The sequence below is a fragment of the Trachinotus anak genome, unplaced genomic scaffold (genome assembly GCF_046630095.1).
Source record: "Trachinotus anak isolate AG129_WGS33_773 ecotype Australia unplaced genomic scaffold, CSIRO_AGI_Tana_v1 ptg000032l, whole genome shotgun sequence".
Taxonomy (NCBI): domain Eukaryota; kingdom Metazoa; phylum Chordata; class Actinopteri; order Carangiformes; family Carangidae; genus Trachinotus; species Trachinotus anak.
The window spans coordinates 965,035-982,136 of record NW_027273883.1 but is presented as its reverse complement, the minus strand read 5'-3'; the positions used below and the strand labels follow the sequence as shown (position 1 = coordinate 982,136).

Below are 17,102 nucleotides of genomic sequence, written 5' to 3'. Positions count from 1 at the left end.
AAACTTTTCTGGCATTTTCACTTAAAAAAGAAATAAAAAGAACAAAATAGTTTCAAAATAGTTCTGTCAAAATCGTTTTCAATCAGTCAATCAATGAACTAATTATTTCAGCTCTACATTATTGGTTTTATCAACCCAGACACTGCAAACTCGAACCCATTCTGCTGTAGCCTCACATGGGCCTGTCTGGTTGGCTCTTTCGTCCTGTTCGTCTTTGCTGCAGCCAACACTCGAGCTTTATTGGCTCCCTCAGCTGGACTCTGAGTGTGTTTCTGTGTGGGTGTCTCTTTATTTTCAACAGTGGGAGCAGGGATTTCAGCTCTTTGTCTGAGAAAAAGACCTGTTGTCTGCCAACTTTCATGCACTGGGACTTAAACACAGCAGCAGACGCACGGGATGTTGTTTCACTCTGCTTTTTTTTTCAGGTGCAGCCTGTTGAGCTCTCACCATGTTACTAATTTAACAAAACTCAATTTTCTTTTTTTTTCATTTTCAATTAAGACTATAACCCACGTAAATGACAAAATTACTACTGTATTTAAAATTTGGGCAAGGTGTGTATTTGTTCATATTAATCATTACACCTGTTTTATTGTCCCTCAACTTTGTGTCACATGATGATTTTGGTGGAGTCATGATGGAGTGAGGCTAGTTTAATTAGCACAAGATGGAAGACTGCAGGGCTGGAGGACAGGAAGGGGGGGTGAAAAAGGAAGGGGCTAACCAACCATCACGTACATGTACAGTCACATAATTAAGTCTCTCAAAGAAACCGGCTTTTTCATTTATTTGTTCATTTATTTATTTTTAGTGAAGCTTCCCCACTCCAGCCCGGGAGGTGGCGCTGACGCACCTGCTAACTCGTTGCCAGGCGCCATTTAAACCAAAAGAAGAAGAAGAACATCTCACGTCGTCATACGGTAACGTAAAGTGAGACAGCTGCGGTAAACATGTGGAGTGGTTCGTAGCCGAAGAGTAACCTTCTGGTAAGACCACGAACTTTTAATGAATATATTTAAGTCCATGCTGTAACACAGAATTCGCAGTTTATAATGACTGTGGTGATTTTGCATTCAACTCATTTCCGTGAATACAAACTAAAGCTGTTAGCCTGTAGCTTAGCCGCATTTGCTAACAACTTCGGTACAGTTTTCTGTTAACTAATTAAAAGTCTCTGTTAGATTGGTTCAGTGGCTGCGGGTTAGCTTCCCCCACTTCATCAGTCCAACGTGTTGAGCCTCTAAACGCCTGTAACAGTGAGAAAAAGATCGCGCCGATCTCCATTTAAAATACAGAAGATTTTAACTTTTCCTTGTCACGGGTGAAGCTACACTCGTGGCAGAACATCTTAAAACAAGCCGTGGAATCGTTAAGACGCGGTTCTTGATTCGGCATACATTCAGTACACCTAACTTTACTGGTTTTTAGTTTGTTCAGATGATCAGCTTCCTGACTGACGGCAGTCTGAACTAAACGCCAGGATGATAGTGAACGTCATCATGCTGTTTCACCATGGAGTGAAAACATATCCTGAAAATGTTAAAAGAGACCGAACATTTCTTAAAAGTCTCCCAGTTCGTTCAGGTTTAACTCATTTGCGATATGCAAGGAAATTGTAAGTATTCTGTAGCATTTCTATGGAGTTTGGTGTGCATGTTGTCTGTGAAACGTGGGAAGTACATGCATGGTTCCTGTCGGGTCAGGGTGATGGCCAAACGGTTCAGTGATGTAAACCTACAAAAGAGAGAGCATGCAAACAAAATTAGCATCAGCACTGGGATTTACAGTATTTATCCACTGGATTGTTTTGTGCACATTTTACACAGATGCACATTTATGACTTAAGAGGTCAAGGGGAAATTAACTCGTCCAGTTAATTTACTCTGAAGGTTTTAAATAACAGCTTGTCTTGTCCTGTCTAATGTCATCATCATCATTCAGGACCTACATACTTACAGACCCCCACTGTGAGGACACCTGCTGCACAGATCATTTGGCTCCACCTTGTGGCAGAAGGCCTGGTTCTGAGCTGAGCGGTTCCCAAACTAGGGGAGTGTAGGGGGGCACATAACAAGAGTGAAAATTACTGAATAAAACTAAACTTGAATCAAATGATTGGACCTTTGTTATTTGGACTTGTGAAACACAGATGTAACTAATTACATTAATAAATGCAGCAGTGCAGCTGAAAACAGCCCTGTGTTGGTGATTAGTTCCACCTGTGTTTATCCAACAAGGCAAAATGTCTGACGTGAGAGGGTCTGTAAATCTGGTTTATGTGAGAAGAGCAGACAAACGCGAGGTCTCTGATGTGGCTCCTTTTTGTTACCAGCTGATTTTTTTCAGCTTCTAACAGGAGGCATGAAAGAAAACCACTGCTTCACTGAGGCCTAATTTAATCTCCACTCTTCATTTTATTGTCTTTAGTCTGATGCTGTATAACAATGAACAAGATGCTATTCGTCAGGACCCTGGTCCCGGTCCCAACACACTGTGACCAGCTGCCTGAACTTCATCCTTTACCATCTGGATATTGTGGCTAATTGAGCAATTAATAATTTAGCCTGTAAGACCTTTTTCTGGGCTGTGAAACTTAAGACCCCAAAATCATCTCAACTTGAGTAGTTAGGTGGTTGTCAAGGCAGGAGCCTCCTGCCTGTTCCTAATTGTTGTTATTATTATTATATTATATTGTCCTGACTCTAGTTGTATTTAGATGTAAGGATCTGTGACACTGTACCGTACTGGCACTGATAAACTGACCTCACAGCTATTAATGTAACAATAGCCAGAACAGCTGATGTGTTTCGGCTCCACCTCAGTAACACCTGTCTGTCCTCTGTGTGGCTGCAGATGGAGAACTACAGCAAGGCTCGGACGGTGGAGCAGCCGTCGGTCTGTCCGTTCCCCGGCCTTCCCCCCGACACCCCGGAGGTCCGCGTCAAAGATGGCAGCAAGATCCGCAACCTGCTGCGCTACGCCCTGAGCCGCATGGAGGCCAAACCCCGAGCGGCTGAGGAGGAGGGACGACCCATGCCTGAGGAGGGAGGCGTGGCTGTGGAGGGTCAACAGGAAGCTCCAGGCCGCCCGCTCTGCAAACAGATCATCTTCACTGCGAGCGGTAAGGGCGTGTCCAAAGCCATCACCTGTGCTGAGATCGTGAAGCGGCGGGTGAAGGGGCTCCACCAGCTCACCAAGCTGCTGTTCAGCACCGTGGTGGAGGTGTGGGAGCCACTGGAGCCCGCCGCCGGCCTCGACAGCCTGACAGTCAGCAGGAACCTGCCCGCCATCTGGATCCTCCTCTCACTGGAGCCTCTGGACGGCAGCCAGCCGGGATACCAGGCGCCAGGCCGGTACGACGCCTTGTGGGCTCAGTCCGCTAACAAGGAGGAGGGTGGAGGGTTCTCCAGACAGAGACCAGGACACAGGAGGAAGAGAGGAAGTGGAGGAGGCGGCGGTGGCAGAGGAAAGGGACCCAGCCATCAGACTGGACGGCCCAGAGACGCCACTAAATGACAAAGTTGATTTATTTTTACCTGCATGGACAGAAAGCGAACTCTCAGTGGAGCAGCGTCAGTTTATTTCTCTGAAAATCAGCTGAAGAGACTTGAACCTGTTGCAGAGAGATGATCCATCAGTCAGTGTTTACTCCTCTTCTGTGTTAGCTTCGTGCTCATTTAGCTAATATTGTCATTATTATTATTATTATTATTATTATTATTATTATTATCATAATTTATATAGGTTTGCAGAGGCTTCGTTAAAACCATCTTAACTCAAGGTCCACTTACGTGCTTGTTCAGGAGCTTTTATCTGTATCACAGTCTTCATCAGTAAGTAAACCTTGAGTACAGATGGTTTCTGTAAACAGCTGTGTCAAAGGTCACAGACCACCAGTTGGACGTGGATGAGTCGTAGTGATGCTAAAAACCACAGCTCAGTGGCACCGGAGCAAACTCAGTCTGCTCACAAAGAGATGCAGTCAAAAGCTCCACATTAAGTGAGTAAGTGGACCTTGAGCTGATGTCGTTTTGTCGGCTGAGCGACGTAAAGAAGAATGTACATTTAGTTGTGAAATCTGAGATGAGTTGACCAAATGTTCATGAACATGTGACGACTGTGTTCAGGGACTTGGACTGTGATGGATCAGGCTGAAGCTGAGCAGGAGCCGAGCTAACGGGCTAAAACACGAACCACCAGTTTAAACTCTGAACTGTGCTCTGTTCAGCGCTGATGTGTTTCTCATCAAAGTTCAACTCGCATCAGCTTCGTTTTCTTTTAAATGATTTCATGCATTGAAAATCTTTGCTGAAACTTTGTTGCCTTTGTATTTTTTGATTTGTGTGTGTTGAACGATGGTCGACAGGATAAACAGGCTTTGTGTGTGGTTTGTGAAAACATATTTTTCAAGTGAGTAAAAACAAGCTGATTAAAGAGGTTTTATTTGTTTAACCCTGAAACCGTGGGGAATTAATGATTACAGATATGATTACAATCACTCTGGTTCACCTGTGGACAAAAGGTGGGAGTCCAGCTCAGCCTGATGAGAGCTGAGCAGAGTCTGACGGGTTCAGTCTGAGATGTCCTGAAAAGGCCACCGTACAGGACATAAACACTTTGATGTGGCACCTCCCTCCGGACAAACCTTTGTGTTTTACACCCCACGTACACACTTTTTTCACGTCCGTTCAGGAGCTTAGTTTTCCTGCAGAGCTGCTGCTGTGGCTGCAGACTTTCAGACTTTCTCTCTGAGGAGTTTGGCCACGAATGATCACTCACATCACTCTATTGATATTTAATTATTGTGAATTTCTGAGCTGCAACTAATAATTATTTTAATTCTCAATTTATCTGCCAACTGCTCCAATTTTCTCAACAAATAGATTCACTGTTAGTTCTATAAAGGCTGAGAAAAAGAGTCCAAGAACCATCAGATTAACTTTTTATATCCAACCAACTGTTCAAACTCCAAAAATGTTGAATTTATTCAAATGTTAGACTGAAAAAAAGCTGTGAATCTTCACTCTGTAGACGCTGGATCTATCAAACAATTGGCTCAAATATGGATTTAAACCTCCACACAGTCTAAAGGTAGATGTCCATGTGTTTGTGATTATAAAGCAGGTCTAGGTTCTATATTAATACTGTGAAAGTATCAAAGCCTCAGTCCACAGAGAAATGCACACAGCCTGTATTCAGACACTGAGCCTTAAAACCAGCCGTCAGGACTTCTGCAACTTTATAATAAATAAATGGCTGATTAATTTACTGTGATAAAACAACTGGTCCTTAGCGGAGGTGAGTTCCCTCCTTAAGTCCCACTGTGATGGTTTCAGGTTGTGGCAGTTGACTTCTGCCGTGCGTTGACCGCGGCAGAGACACTTCCTGTGTGAGTTTTCAGGGAGCAGCCTGTGCTGAGGATCCTGGTGGCATCTTGTGTGGATGTTGATCCTTTTATCTCCTCAGGCTTGCAGCTGCTTACAGCACAAGAGGATTAGTTTCCCTGCAGGAGGATCAGAGCGGGGCATCAGGCCCAGAGGAGAAGTGTCTGCGGTCGAAGCAGAGAATGGAGCGGTGTAGACGGGTGGAGGCGTTCAGGCTGCTGCTGCTGCTCTGCTGGCTGATGGTCGGGCCCGTGCCGGCTCAGGTCCGCCACCCTCTGCCTGTGCTGTGGGTGATGCCGGTCAGCTCCGGGTCGGGGATGGAGAACCTGACGGCTGGCGTGGGTCCGGCTGTCAGACTGGCTCTGCAGGACCTGAAGAAACAACCACCACCTCTGGGGAACTATGAGATCCAGCTCCAGCTGCTGGACTCACAGGTTGGTCTCACACCTCTGTACAGAGACTCCTGATTGGCTGCTGTAGTTGGTCCTCTGGGTGTTCAACTTCTTCTGGAGGCAAATAAAAACCAGTGTTAAATCTCAGGGCTAAATGTTGTGAGCATTGAGGTGTTTCTCAGTTTGATTTGAATCACAGGTGTGAAGAGGTGAAACTGTCTGGTATTTCAAAATAAAAGCAGGGACGAGAAAAGTCTGAAAAAAATTAGCATAGTTTTCTGTTTGATTTTTCTCTCTTCTCCCAATTAACATTTTGTGACAGGTTTATTAAGTGGCAGCGGCAGGATGGTCTTCATCATCATCATCATCATCATCATCATCATCATTAGTTACTGTAGTGATGTACTGACAGCGAAGCATCTGAATCAGCTAATTTACTGAAGTGGTCGGCACACAGGGAAATAATCAGATAACCAGTAAACTAAGGATGCATGGGAGAAATACTTCACCACAGGAGGAGATAAAGTACAGACAACTTTAAGATTATAAAATTAATTTACTGATAATGATTCATGTCACAGAGGAGTAGAGATAAAGTTTTTATCAGTGATTTAAAACATTCAGACAGAGACTGTTAATGTGTCTGAACCACAGTCTGATTATAAACCTGGACGTAGACTCTGAGCCTTGAAGCTTCATCTCTCTAATGACCATCAGTGTCTGATTGTATTGAAGTCTATGTGAAAATGTTTCTACTTCTCACTGATTTATTACCTCAGGAAATGTTTTCCTGATGAGTTTATATCTCAGTCTCTAGTTTCAAATCTTCTTCAACACAACATGATGTTCACTTTTTAAATTATGATCCATTTCGAGGAAAATAGACCAGAAAGCAGGGGATGCATTAAGGCGGGGCTACTTTGTGATTGACAGACTGTATCTGACAATCAGGATAGAGGACAGAGCAGGTCAGCTCCACCCCTCACTCCTCCTCAGCTCCACCTTCTCCTCCAAATATTGTTTCTTCTGGTTTCAAAAAACCAAGATGGCGACGGACAAATTACAAACTGGAGGCTTCAGAACAGCAGCTCACTGATATGGGGCTCTGCTACACACAAACTACATGGTCATGGCCAGTATCTCAGTCCAGATCACAATTTAACTGTGTTAAATCCAGCAGCAAGGTGATGGTTAATAATACTAATAATGTGAGAGGACGTCTCTGTGTGGCCTTGATCCTCTTTACAGCAGCATTGTCGTCCTCCAGCTGCAAACATCTGGACCTGTGTTGATCTCTGTCTCGTGTTTTTGTCATGTTCTGCAGTGTGATCCTGCTAAATCACTCAAAGCTCTGTTCGATGCCATGTGGGCGGGGCCAAAGTACCTGCTGGTGCTTGGAGGAGTGTGTCCATCTGTGACAGCGCTCATCGCTCGCGCTCTGCCAGCTCTGAACCTGGTGCAGGTACGGATCCAGTAACCCTGAGTTAAAGGTGCTGCCAGCAGTGAAGCCACCTGGACCCACCATCCAACCTCGCAGGATTTGGTTTCTCTGAGTGTTTACCTGAAATCTGTTATATTTTTATTGGATCACTCAGAAAACAGTCAGCCAATCAGAAGAGAGGCTCAGATTCTCTCCTCTGATTGGCTGACTGACCTGTTGTTACTAGAGCTCCAGAGAGAAGCCTGAAAGAGGAGATGTAAAACTACACTGAGATGGTTTTTGGTTCTTAAATCCACAGATATATCTCCTGAAATTTGACCTTTAAAGGTGTCAGTGGTTAAACAGCATCATCCAGTAGTCCACCTGTTCTGACACCGTTACCTGTCCTCTGATGTTGCAGGTGTCTTTTGCAGCCGCGTCCCCAAGCCTGTCCAACAGGAAGTGGTACGGGAATTTGTTCAGCACGATGCCGTCGGACCGAGCTCTGAACCAGGCCGCGGTCAAGCTGCTGCAGCGCCACAAGTGGACCAGAGTCGGCGTCATCACACAGGAAACACCCAGACTCTCACAGGTGACCTCCTGACCTTTCCTCTGACATCCCCATGACCACGGCTCTGAGAAAGCCGTTCCTCTCGTCTGTGCCTGGCATCACATCTGTTTTCTTTGTCCCGCCAGATGAAGAAGGATCTGCTCAGACAGCTGCTGAAGGCCAACGTCCAGGTCGTCTCCACAGAGAGTCTCTCTGACGACGCCTGCAGCAGCCTGAAGACGCTGAAGGTGCTGAAGCTCCTGCAGATCCAGTAGAGTTCATTAGATTCCGGTAGAGTCGGTCTACATGAACGCAGCAGGACAAAGATGTTCAACTGACTCCAAACACCACGTCTGTGTAATTTATCTGAGTTAACGACTGATCAGTTAGAACGATTGATTAATTGATGTGTCTGATGTCTGTGCTGCAGGATCGTGATGTTCGGATCATCATCGCACAGTTTGAGGAAGAATCTGCGTCTGAGGTTTTCTGCTGTGTAAGTTCATGATAACATAACAGGAAGTTATTCAAGTCCAGATCATGTGTTTTAGTAGAAAACATGTTTGAGCTGCTGCCGTATGATGAAAAATGTAAAAAAAAAAAACTTCAACATTTTGGGAAAAACAAAACAGACTCCCTTCATTGATAAAACTCCGATGAACCCACGGATCCTTGTTTGTTCAATCAATACACAGACACACACATGAATAATATCATTTGTGGTTTCTGGGGTAGTAATTAGCCGGAACTATTTCTTCACAAACAGCAGTGTATTCATCCACCCAGTACTTCTCCAGCTCAACACTGGGCTGCCAGATAAACTGTTTTCACCTTTACTGCCTCCAGAGGGAGCTGTGTGCACTTACTAATACACACCCCAATCTCCCACCCCACTGCCAGAGGCCCAGTGGCATTGTGGGTAATGTAGGCACCAGGTTTTGTCAAAGAAGAAGAATGTGTGGAATAAAGAAGATGAAACCTCACTGACCTGTTGTCACTAGAGCTCCACAGAGAGGAGACGTAAAACTACACTGAGCTGGTTCTTGATTCTTAAAAGCACAAATATATCAACACTTCACTTCCAATATTAAGCCTGACATATTTGGTATGTTTGGAAACTTTAGATTTCTGTTAGAATTATAAATAAAGTTCAGTGGGTTTGAACAGTGTTTGTCTGAACTGTTCAGTGATTTGATCACAGTGACTGTTTTCTCTCCAGGCGTACAGACTGAACCTGTTTGGAGCTCAGTACCAGTGGATGGTGGCTGATGGAGGAGCAGCTGGATGGAGGCTGGGGGGGCATGTGTCCGGCTGCTCGGTCAACAGCCTCCTGATGGCTGCAGACGGATCCATCAGGCTGCAGAGCAGACAGCTCAGCAACTCTAATACACCAGGAGTCTCTGGACGGGTCAGAAAATATCAGCTGAGTCTGTGCTTATTGATCACAGGAGGTTTTAGACGAATTATTATTTAGATTAGTGAAAATTTCCAGTTTTCATGGACTCTGTCAGGTCTGTTTCCTCCTGCAGCAGAACCTGCAGAAGGTCTTTGTTTGACTTTTCATAGTCCCGTGTTTTAATATCGACCTCATTCTGCAGACTCCTCGGGACTATCAGGACTCCTACCTCAGACAGCTGCTCCAGGAGGGGTCCCACTTCAGCCCCCTCCACGCCTTCGCCTACGACACCGTCTGGGTCGCCGCCAAAGCTCTGGGTCAGGTGATGGAGGCGGTGAAGCACCGAGAGAAGTACAGCGTCCGCAGAAACGTGACGGTCAGTGAGGAGGAGGTTGAGAAGATGCTGCTGGAGGCCGTGAAGAACATGCAGTTCGAAGGAGTCACAGTGAGAATTTAACTTCACTCACACAGAGAGAAATATAAAGACTGAGCGTTTTGTTTCCTGAGAGAAAGACATGGAGACATTATGTGTGTGGTCGTGTAACCAATACAGTACTAATACTGGTACTAGTGTTAGTACTGTAAGTGTTTATTGTACTGCAGTTGTTCCCAGTTTTTTTAAACTCATGGCCCAATAGAAGATCTGAAAAATCCAATACGGAGACTAAATGATGCCACGGAGCAGCTTTTATTTCAATGATAAGGATGAGACTGGAAGCAGGAGAGAGATCAGTGTTCACCATCTGACTGTGACTCCTCCTGTTTCTGATCAGCTGTCTGGTGTAATACTCCAGATGTTGCCATGAATGTGATCTTCAGGCGTGTAGTCAGACTGAGATAGAAAACAAGCAGAGGATGTGGTCGGGCTGACGACAACATAAAGCTCCTGTCAGTGATTGGCCGTATTCTAACCTGTGTATTTTTAAACACGTCACATGTCTTCATGGCTTAGTTGTGTTTTCAGGGACCAGTTTTATTTCGAGGTGGAGAGAGGATGGCGGTGATCGAGCTGACCCAATTTCAAGGTGATGTGAACATGTAGCTGCTCTGTTCATGTTCAGATATTCATGTTATTCAGCACAATGACAGGAGTGTGTGTGTGTGTGTGTGTGTGTGTGTGTGTGTGTGTGTGTGTGTGTGTGTGTGTGTGTGTCCTCAGGCAGCAGTGGTGTGTTGGTGGGTGAGTTCAGTGTAGCCACCCAGCAGCTCCGACTTCTGAACCACCTGCTGAAGTTCAAAGGTCAGAAACTAAACTCACACCTGATATTTTATTCTGAAATGATTTAAAACAGAACTGAAAGCATCATGTGTTGTTGACTTTAATTTGAAATTCAGAGTAGTGATTCCTGTTTTCTTGCTATTTTATATTACTGGGAGTTTTACTGTGAAGCTGTTGGATTTTCTCACATTGGACCAAATTGAATTGAAACAATCAGCTGTTTAAACAATCATCAGAATAATCATTAAAGTTGAGATGACGTCCCCGTGGTCCCGCAGGTCCAGGACCAGCCAGAGACCAGACCCTGGTGCGTCAGCAGCATCGTCGTGTGAACCTCCTCCTGTACGGCACCGTTTCATCAGCTGCAGCCGTGACCATCATCATCACTCTGATTGTCCTCGGCTTTGTCGTCATCCACCACAAACACTGGTACGACGTCCTGTACTGCAGAGGACTGTGTGTCTGTAGACCTCATCACACACTCAGCTGTTGCTGCTGCCCTCCTCTCTGCCTGTCTGCAGGCTGCTGAGGCCGAGCAGTGGACCCCGGGACGAGCTGCTCCTGCTGGGCATCCTGCTCTCCTCCTCCTCGGTCCTGATCTCCGGGCTGGACGGAGCCTCAGTGTCCGACTGGACCTTTGAGATTCTCTGCTCTGTGAGTTTCTTAAAACATATATTGATGAACAAACAACATAATACATAACTACACTGAGCACATGTAAAGACATAGTGTAAAGTATAGTAATTATATGTATATACAGGTAACAGGTAACAGGTCAGTATGGTTGTTTCCCGGCTGCTCTTTGTTCTCATAAACGTTTCTCTTCCCATCATTGAGATCATCAGACCAGACACTTGTTCCGTTGTTGCTGCTGCTTTAGAGAACATGTGACCAGGTGACTGACACACTGATAAAGACATGGCAGGAGTCAGCAGCACCTCCCCCAGTCCTGAAGTCAGATCCCTGGAGGGGAGGGGGAGACGCACGGTGACGGTCAGAGCCGTAGGCGTTTTATGTTTTCAGGTCGTCCGTCCCATTCTCATGAACAACGTCTCTGTAAGACCTTCAGGGATCTTCTTCAGATTTAGCACAAACATTCACTTGGACTCAAGGATGAATGATTAGATCAGTGACCATATTCCCTGTAACTGGTTGGTGGAGGAAACAACCACGACGAGGTGATTCTAGTTATTTAAAGCTGCTCTAACTCACGGTGGCTCCACAGGTGATTCACTGTCTGCACTCCTCACTGTGGTGTTTAGTCATGTTGGACTGATTTGTTGGTGCAGGTCCGTCTGTGGACCCTGTCAGTGGGACACACTGTGGGCTTCACTGTGCTGTTCAGCAGGACATGGAGAGTCTACTCCCTCTGCAGCATCACACACAAGGTGAATCAAAGTCTGAGTTTACTCTGAACTTCTTTGAACCAGTTGGACGAAGCTGTGAAAACACGACTCAGCTTGTTAACACACAGAATCTTGATTTGAATTGTTTGTCAGTGCGTCTCTTTGTGTTTCTGCAGCAGAGGCGTCTGCAGAGAGCAGGCCCTGTTGTGATCTGGATGCTCCTGCTAGATGTGTTTGTTTTAACCTCCTGGCAAATCCTGGACCCCCTCAGACGGGTGGTGCTGCAGCATCGCTCACAGGTAAACACCTTGAAATTACTTGGAACATGTTTATGGAAACGGAAAGTAAAATTCATTCAGTCATTAACTCTCAGATACGCTGATGTTACAGTTTGAGAGGAGAGAGTGCAAGACTCTGGTTTAAAGCAGCAGGATGTTGTAGAGTTTTCAGGGATCTGCTTTAAGAACAAACACTTCTTGTTTTTTTCAGAGTGACCCTGCTGATCAGGACGTCATCATCCGTCCGTACTCTGAGCACTGCAGCAGCAGCAACATGGAGCTGTGGCTCACTGCTGTCTACGGATACAAAGGACCCCTGCTGGTCAGTCCTGACACCACCCACACTGTACATCATGGCTGTGGAGGTCGTCTGATCTGATGTGACCCTGCATTTGACTGAAAGTCTGTGGCCGCACCCACGTTTCAGTGAGGCTGTGACATTTACACACGCAGGAAAACTAAACTGATGGATGAACCACAGAGGTCGTGTGGATCGTCTCAAAGGCAAACTGAGTCTCAGCAAAGATTTAATGTAAAGTTCAGTGGTGAACTGGAGTCGTTGACCAGTTGACATAGTCCATACTGTCCATACATAAAGTCCAGTCCATACTGAGCCTTAGGTCCACTTCAGCTCACACACAGAGTCAGTGTCTGAGCCCAGCTGTCAGCATGTTCATGATGTCCGTGTAACATTAACATCAAATCAATCTTTATTTGCCGTTAGGACCCGTTGATATATGGGCTGTTATCTTATCAGAGACCTTGGTTACAAGTATTAATTCCACATTTAACAGATTCATCTTATCTAAACTAATTCCAGCTGATATATTGTTATCAGATGTTAATTCTGACATCAGTCTCTAAAAAGCAGAGTTGTTGTGTTTGGTTTTAATAAAACTCTGTGTTTTTTCTTCAGGGTCTTGGATGTTTCCTGGCCTGGAGCATCAGGTCTGTACAGGTGGACCATCCTGCTGTCAGCAGTGAACACCTGACTCTGAGTATGTTTGCTGCGACCGTGTTCAGTGTGTCAGGAGTGTCGGGATCACTGCTGACGTCCCACAATCCTCCTGTCCAGTTCTGCCTGAGCAGCGTCCTCATCCTCTGCTGTAACATCTGCATCCTGAGCTTCCTGTTTGGACCAACGGTCGGTGTCTCAACTGCGTGGATTTAAATACTCCAAGAATTCACGGACAGCAGAATCAGAGACATGTTTTTCATTTGTTTGTAGATTTCATACTTGTGGTGGAACGGCAGCGAGCTGCAGCAGCCGTCAGAGCTGCAGGGTGGAGCTGCAGAGGAGGAAGATGAAGATGAAGACCAGCTGAGCAGGTTAAACCAGCAGCTGAAGAGTCGGACTGAACAGGTGAGGACACAGAAATAAGAGTTAGAAACTTTCAGGACTGATTATTCTCTGCAGAACTTTAGATGGTGAGAGGGACTGACCAGTCCACACCATCCACCCAGAGCACACAGCAGCATTTACTGACTGCTACTGACTGTTGAGTGAAAACCTTCAGTTGTGTTTGTCTTGACTTAAATTCGCAGGGATTAACGTTTTTTTAAAGCTCCATATTTCAACTTCTCCTGTGTTTTATTAATTGTTGATCTCCATCAGAAGATATATCTGTGGTTTTAAGAGCCAAAATCCATTTCAGTGTAGTTTTACATCTCCTCTCTCAGGCTTCTCTCTGGAGCTGTAGTAACAACAGGTCACTCAGCCAATCAGAGGAGAGGATCTGAGCCTCTCTCCTGATTGGCTGAGTGATCGAATAAAAATATAGCAGATTTCAGGTAAACACTCAGAGAAACAAATTACTGCAAGGTTGGATGGTGGGTCCAGGTGGGCGGGGCTTGGGGCGGGGCTGAGGGCATGGTGACTGCTTTGTTGTGACATCACAAAGTTCCAGAAGTCCTGACGGCTGGTTTTAAGGCTCAGTTTCTGAATACAGGCTGTGTGCATTTCTCTGTGGACTGAGGCTTTGATACTTTCACAGTATTAATATAGAACCTAGACCTGCTTTATAATCACACACACATGGACATCTACCTTTAGACTGGATGGAGCTTTAAAATAAAATAACCTTACAGTGCTGTTTGTCATCCTCTTTGCAGCTCGACGTAGAAATAGAAACCATCACCATGAAACTTTCGGAGACATCAGAGTCTGAGATGCTTCAAACAACAAGAACAAACCACGGTAACAACACTGGAACCAGCTAAATGTAAATTCAACCTTCACTGTGTCACAGTGACTGAAATCTGAAACTGGTCTCTGGTTCAGATTCAGAGAGAACGTCACTGGAGGGATTCACAGACACGACAGCTTCAACATCAGCTGATGTGTCTTTTTTCCTCCCGGCAGGTGAGGTCAGGCCTGTGAGCGGGACTCATGAAGCTCAGGTCTGTGCTGACAGGAAACCGTCCAGTCCAGACGACATCAACTCTCCTGAACAGTGAGTTCAAAACAAACAGGAGCGAAACATATTCACCAGACTGGAGGTATCTTTGTTCCACAGCTTTCCCCTCAAGTACAATCTCAGTGTGGCGCGATGATGACGAGGCTGGAACCTTCCTCACATTAACACATGAAACAACCAGAAATGTCAGATCTCCTCATGATTTTCGTCATCTGAACTTGGCCTGGATCTTTTAATGACCTCATCTTGTTGTGTCATCACTTCCTGTAATTCTCTGTGCTCTCAAGCTAAATTACTTTTGATGGTCAGGTCATTATATATAGGATACATTTTTATTTACATATCATCATCAAGTGAAAATACAGCCCCCACAGCCTTAATGACACATTAATATTAATCTGGATTTATTTAGACAAACAAAAACTTCGTTGCCATGGTTACAATAATAAGCCTGCATCTAAGCTTATGGAACGATCATGGATTGGGTGGGTTGAGGAAAAGATGGCGGTTTGTATTGAAGTACGGTGCTTCCTTAAGCTTATGGAACTTTGTTGTCATGGTTACAATAATAACAACATAGTCATGGAAAAAAGAAGCAGCCAATTCCTGTTTTGAAAGTCCATCCATCAGTCCCGGCCTCCTGCTCTATAAACCGTGTCACCTGACTTCCTCCTTTGCTCCTGTTGTAGAGGTCACCTAGAGGTCAGCTAACCCTAAAACATGACTGTGGGTTGTGATGAGCTGCTGCACAGACGAGCTGAGGACAGTGTCATCATATTGTACATCAGTCACTGTTTCTGTCTGATTTCTCTCAGCATGCGGCGGCGTCTCTCCGTGCAGCTGCCCATCCTCCATCATTCCTACCTGCCCCACGTCGGCGGCGTCAGCTCCAGCAGCTCCAGCCTGTTTGGCGGCCGCCAGGCTTTCGCTCACCACGACGAGCTGATGACCACGATAACATCCTGTCCACCTGGCAGCACACACCTGGAGCCATGTTACTGCTGAGCCTCAGATGGCAGCGGTGACCTTCACCTGTGACTCTATATTTTGAGAGGATTTGGTCCCAAGTGAATTTTTATATATATTATTGTACATGAAAATAAATAAATATATTGATAAATACAGTATGTTATTCACTTTTCTCACCAATAATAACAAGACCAAGCAGGTTCTGTTGGTTTCAACAGAACCCTGATTCTGGTTCAACAACCTGAAACTGCTTCAGTGCTGTGGGCAGGAACTCCCCACAGAGAGCACAGATGATGTTTTGAGCAGCTGCTCTGTGTCGTGTGTTTGCTCTCACAGCACAAACAGTTTCTGCAACTCTGGGATTTTCTGAAATGATAAAATCCGCCCAAACATGAGCTTTGACCTGCTGCAGTTTAACTCACACAGCTTTCACTTTCTGCAGATTGGAGGTGCTCATAGAACAAAGTTGTGCAAGTGAAGAAAACCCTCATGCAGGGTTTCCCCTGGCTGGAGTTGGACTGTGGACCTGAACAGGCTGGTGTTGGTCAGTCCCAGAGCTCTACAGACCAACTGTGGAAGAATGTGAGAGGGAGAAAAACAAATTCTGAGCTCCACTCAGGCCTGACGTCAGCATCTGGCACAGATTGGACAGAGCAGGATCAGACTTCAGTGTGCAGACTGTGTCCTGTAACAGGACGCCAGGGTCAGGTCTTTTTCAAAGTTGAAGTCCAGTCAAGGGAGAGAGGTCAGGAGAGAGGTCAGCTCTTGAATACGTGGCTCCTCTGTAAGGAGTGAATGTTGACAATATGATCATAAGATGCTGATTTTCCTTATTTTTTGGCCGGAAGTTTCAGTTCTCATGGTCGTGTGGCCCTGGTGATCCAGCTGATCCCAGTACCACTACCTGCCTGATTCATACTGGTATGTTAGATTTGTTCAGTGGATGTTGGATTTTCTGAATGTGGCCACAGCCTGTAATTATTGATTATCACTATCGTTAATGTTATTATTGTTAGTCTGTACTATTAGTTCAGATCGGATCAGATCACAAAGAGATTTCTGAGGCAGATTTCTGCCCAGAAGTGACAATGAGCCTCATTCATAAATGTTTGTCTTATAATATTTCTAATTATTTTATTATTTATAATAAAAGACAACATAAGAAAAGCCTGAATCTGGTTCATCCACTAGAATGTTAACACAGCAACTATAATACATGGCTTGTAAAGTAGTTTTAAATGAATTGGACTCTTAAACTGACTCGACTATAATGACATAAAGAGGATGAGGATGAACAAATAAGCAGGCGACATTTTACACTCACTGATGGACAGTTGGTGGTGGGAATACACAAAGAGGCCTGGAAACAATGTGAGGAAGGACATTCATTCACCAACACAAGACACATAATTCATTTTGGTGAGAAACTGAATGTAAACAGACACTTTGGCTTCAGTAAAAGTTAATGGTTGAGTCACAGAGTTGATAAGATATGAGAGTTCCCTCCATTCTGCGTCCTCAGCTCTTACGAGGAAGGTTTCACTAGTGATGTGATGAAATCTGCTGTGTTCACTGTCAGTGTGGACATTACAGATGCAGCCTGCCAGACCACAAACACTGATGTTAACTGGGAAATTTGAATGATGATTGTGTCCAAACTGGGAGGAGGAGGAGGAGCATCAGGACTCTATAAAACCTCCCCTGGATGTCTCAGTGAGCTGCGGCTGGGAG

The 17,102-nt window shown here is 45.2% G+C and overlaps 2 protein-coding genes across 4 annotated transcripts; both read left to right on the top strand.

Annotated features, from left to right (window-relative positions):
- Positions 1-829: 829 nt before the first annotated feature.
- On the top strand, positions 830-4,460 carry rpp25l (ribonuclease P/MRP 25 subunit-like). Its single transcript, XM_071468257.1, has 2 exons — positions 830-986; positions 2,854-4,460. The coding sequence occupies exon 2, from the start codon at positions 2,854-2,856 to the stop codon at positions 3,514-3,516; it is 663 nt and encodes a 220-aa protein (XP_071324358.1). The 5' UTR covers positions 830-986; the 3' UTR covers positions 3,517-4,460.
- Positions 4,461-4,598: 138 nt separating this feature from the next.
- On the top strand, positions 4,599-15,407 carry LOC139612567 (gamma-aminobutyric acid type B receptor subunit 2-like). Of its 3 annotated transcripts, none has more exons than XM_071468245.1 (19): positions 4,599-5,818; positions 7,101-7,238; positions 7,618-7,788; positions 7,893-7,994; positions 8,177-8,242; positions 8,966-9,154; positions 9,345-9,587; positions 10,107-10,167; positions 10,302-10,382; positions 10,640-10,790; positions 10,883-11,015; positions 11,651-11,749; positions 11,887-12,006; positions 12,197-12,307; positions 12,902-13,129; positions 13,214-13,348; positions 14,098-14,182; positions 14,348-14,438; positions 15,218-15,407. In XM_071468245.1, exons 1-19 carry the CDS (start codon positions 5,567-5,569, stop codon positions 15,405-15,407), a joined length of 2,646 nt encoding a protein of 881 aa, XP_071324346.1. In that variant the 5' UTR covers positions 4,599-5,566. The 3 variants fall into 3 exon arrangements, 2 of the variants coding, with proteins under 2 accessions (XP_071324346.1, XP_071324345.1); XM_071468244.1 differs by having other exon boundaries at positions 11,884-12,006; XR_011686589.1 differs by lacking the exons at positions 14,348-14,438; positions 15,218-15,407 and having other exon boundaries at positions 11,884-12,006; positions 13,240-13,348.
- The last annotated feature ends 1,695 nt before the right edge of the window (positions 15,408-17,102 follow it).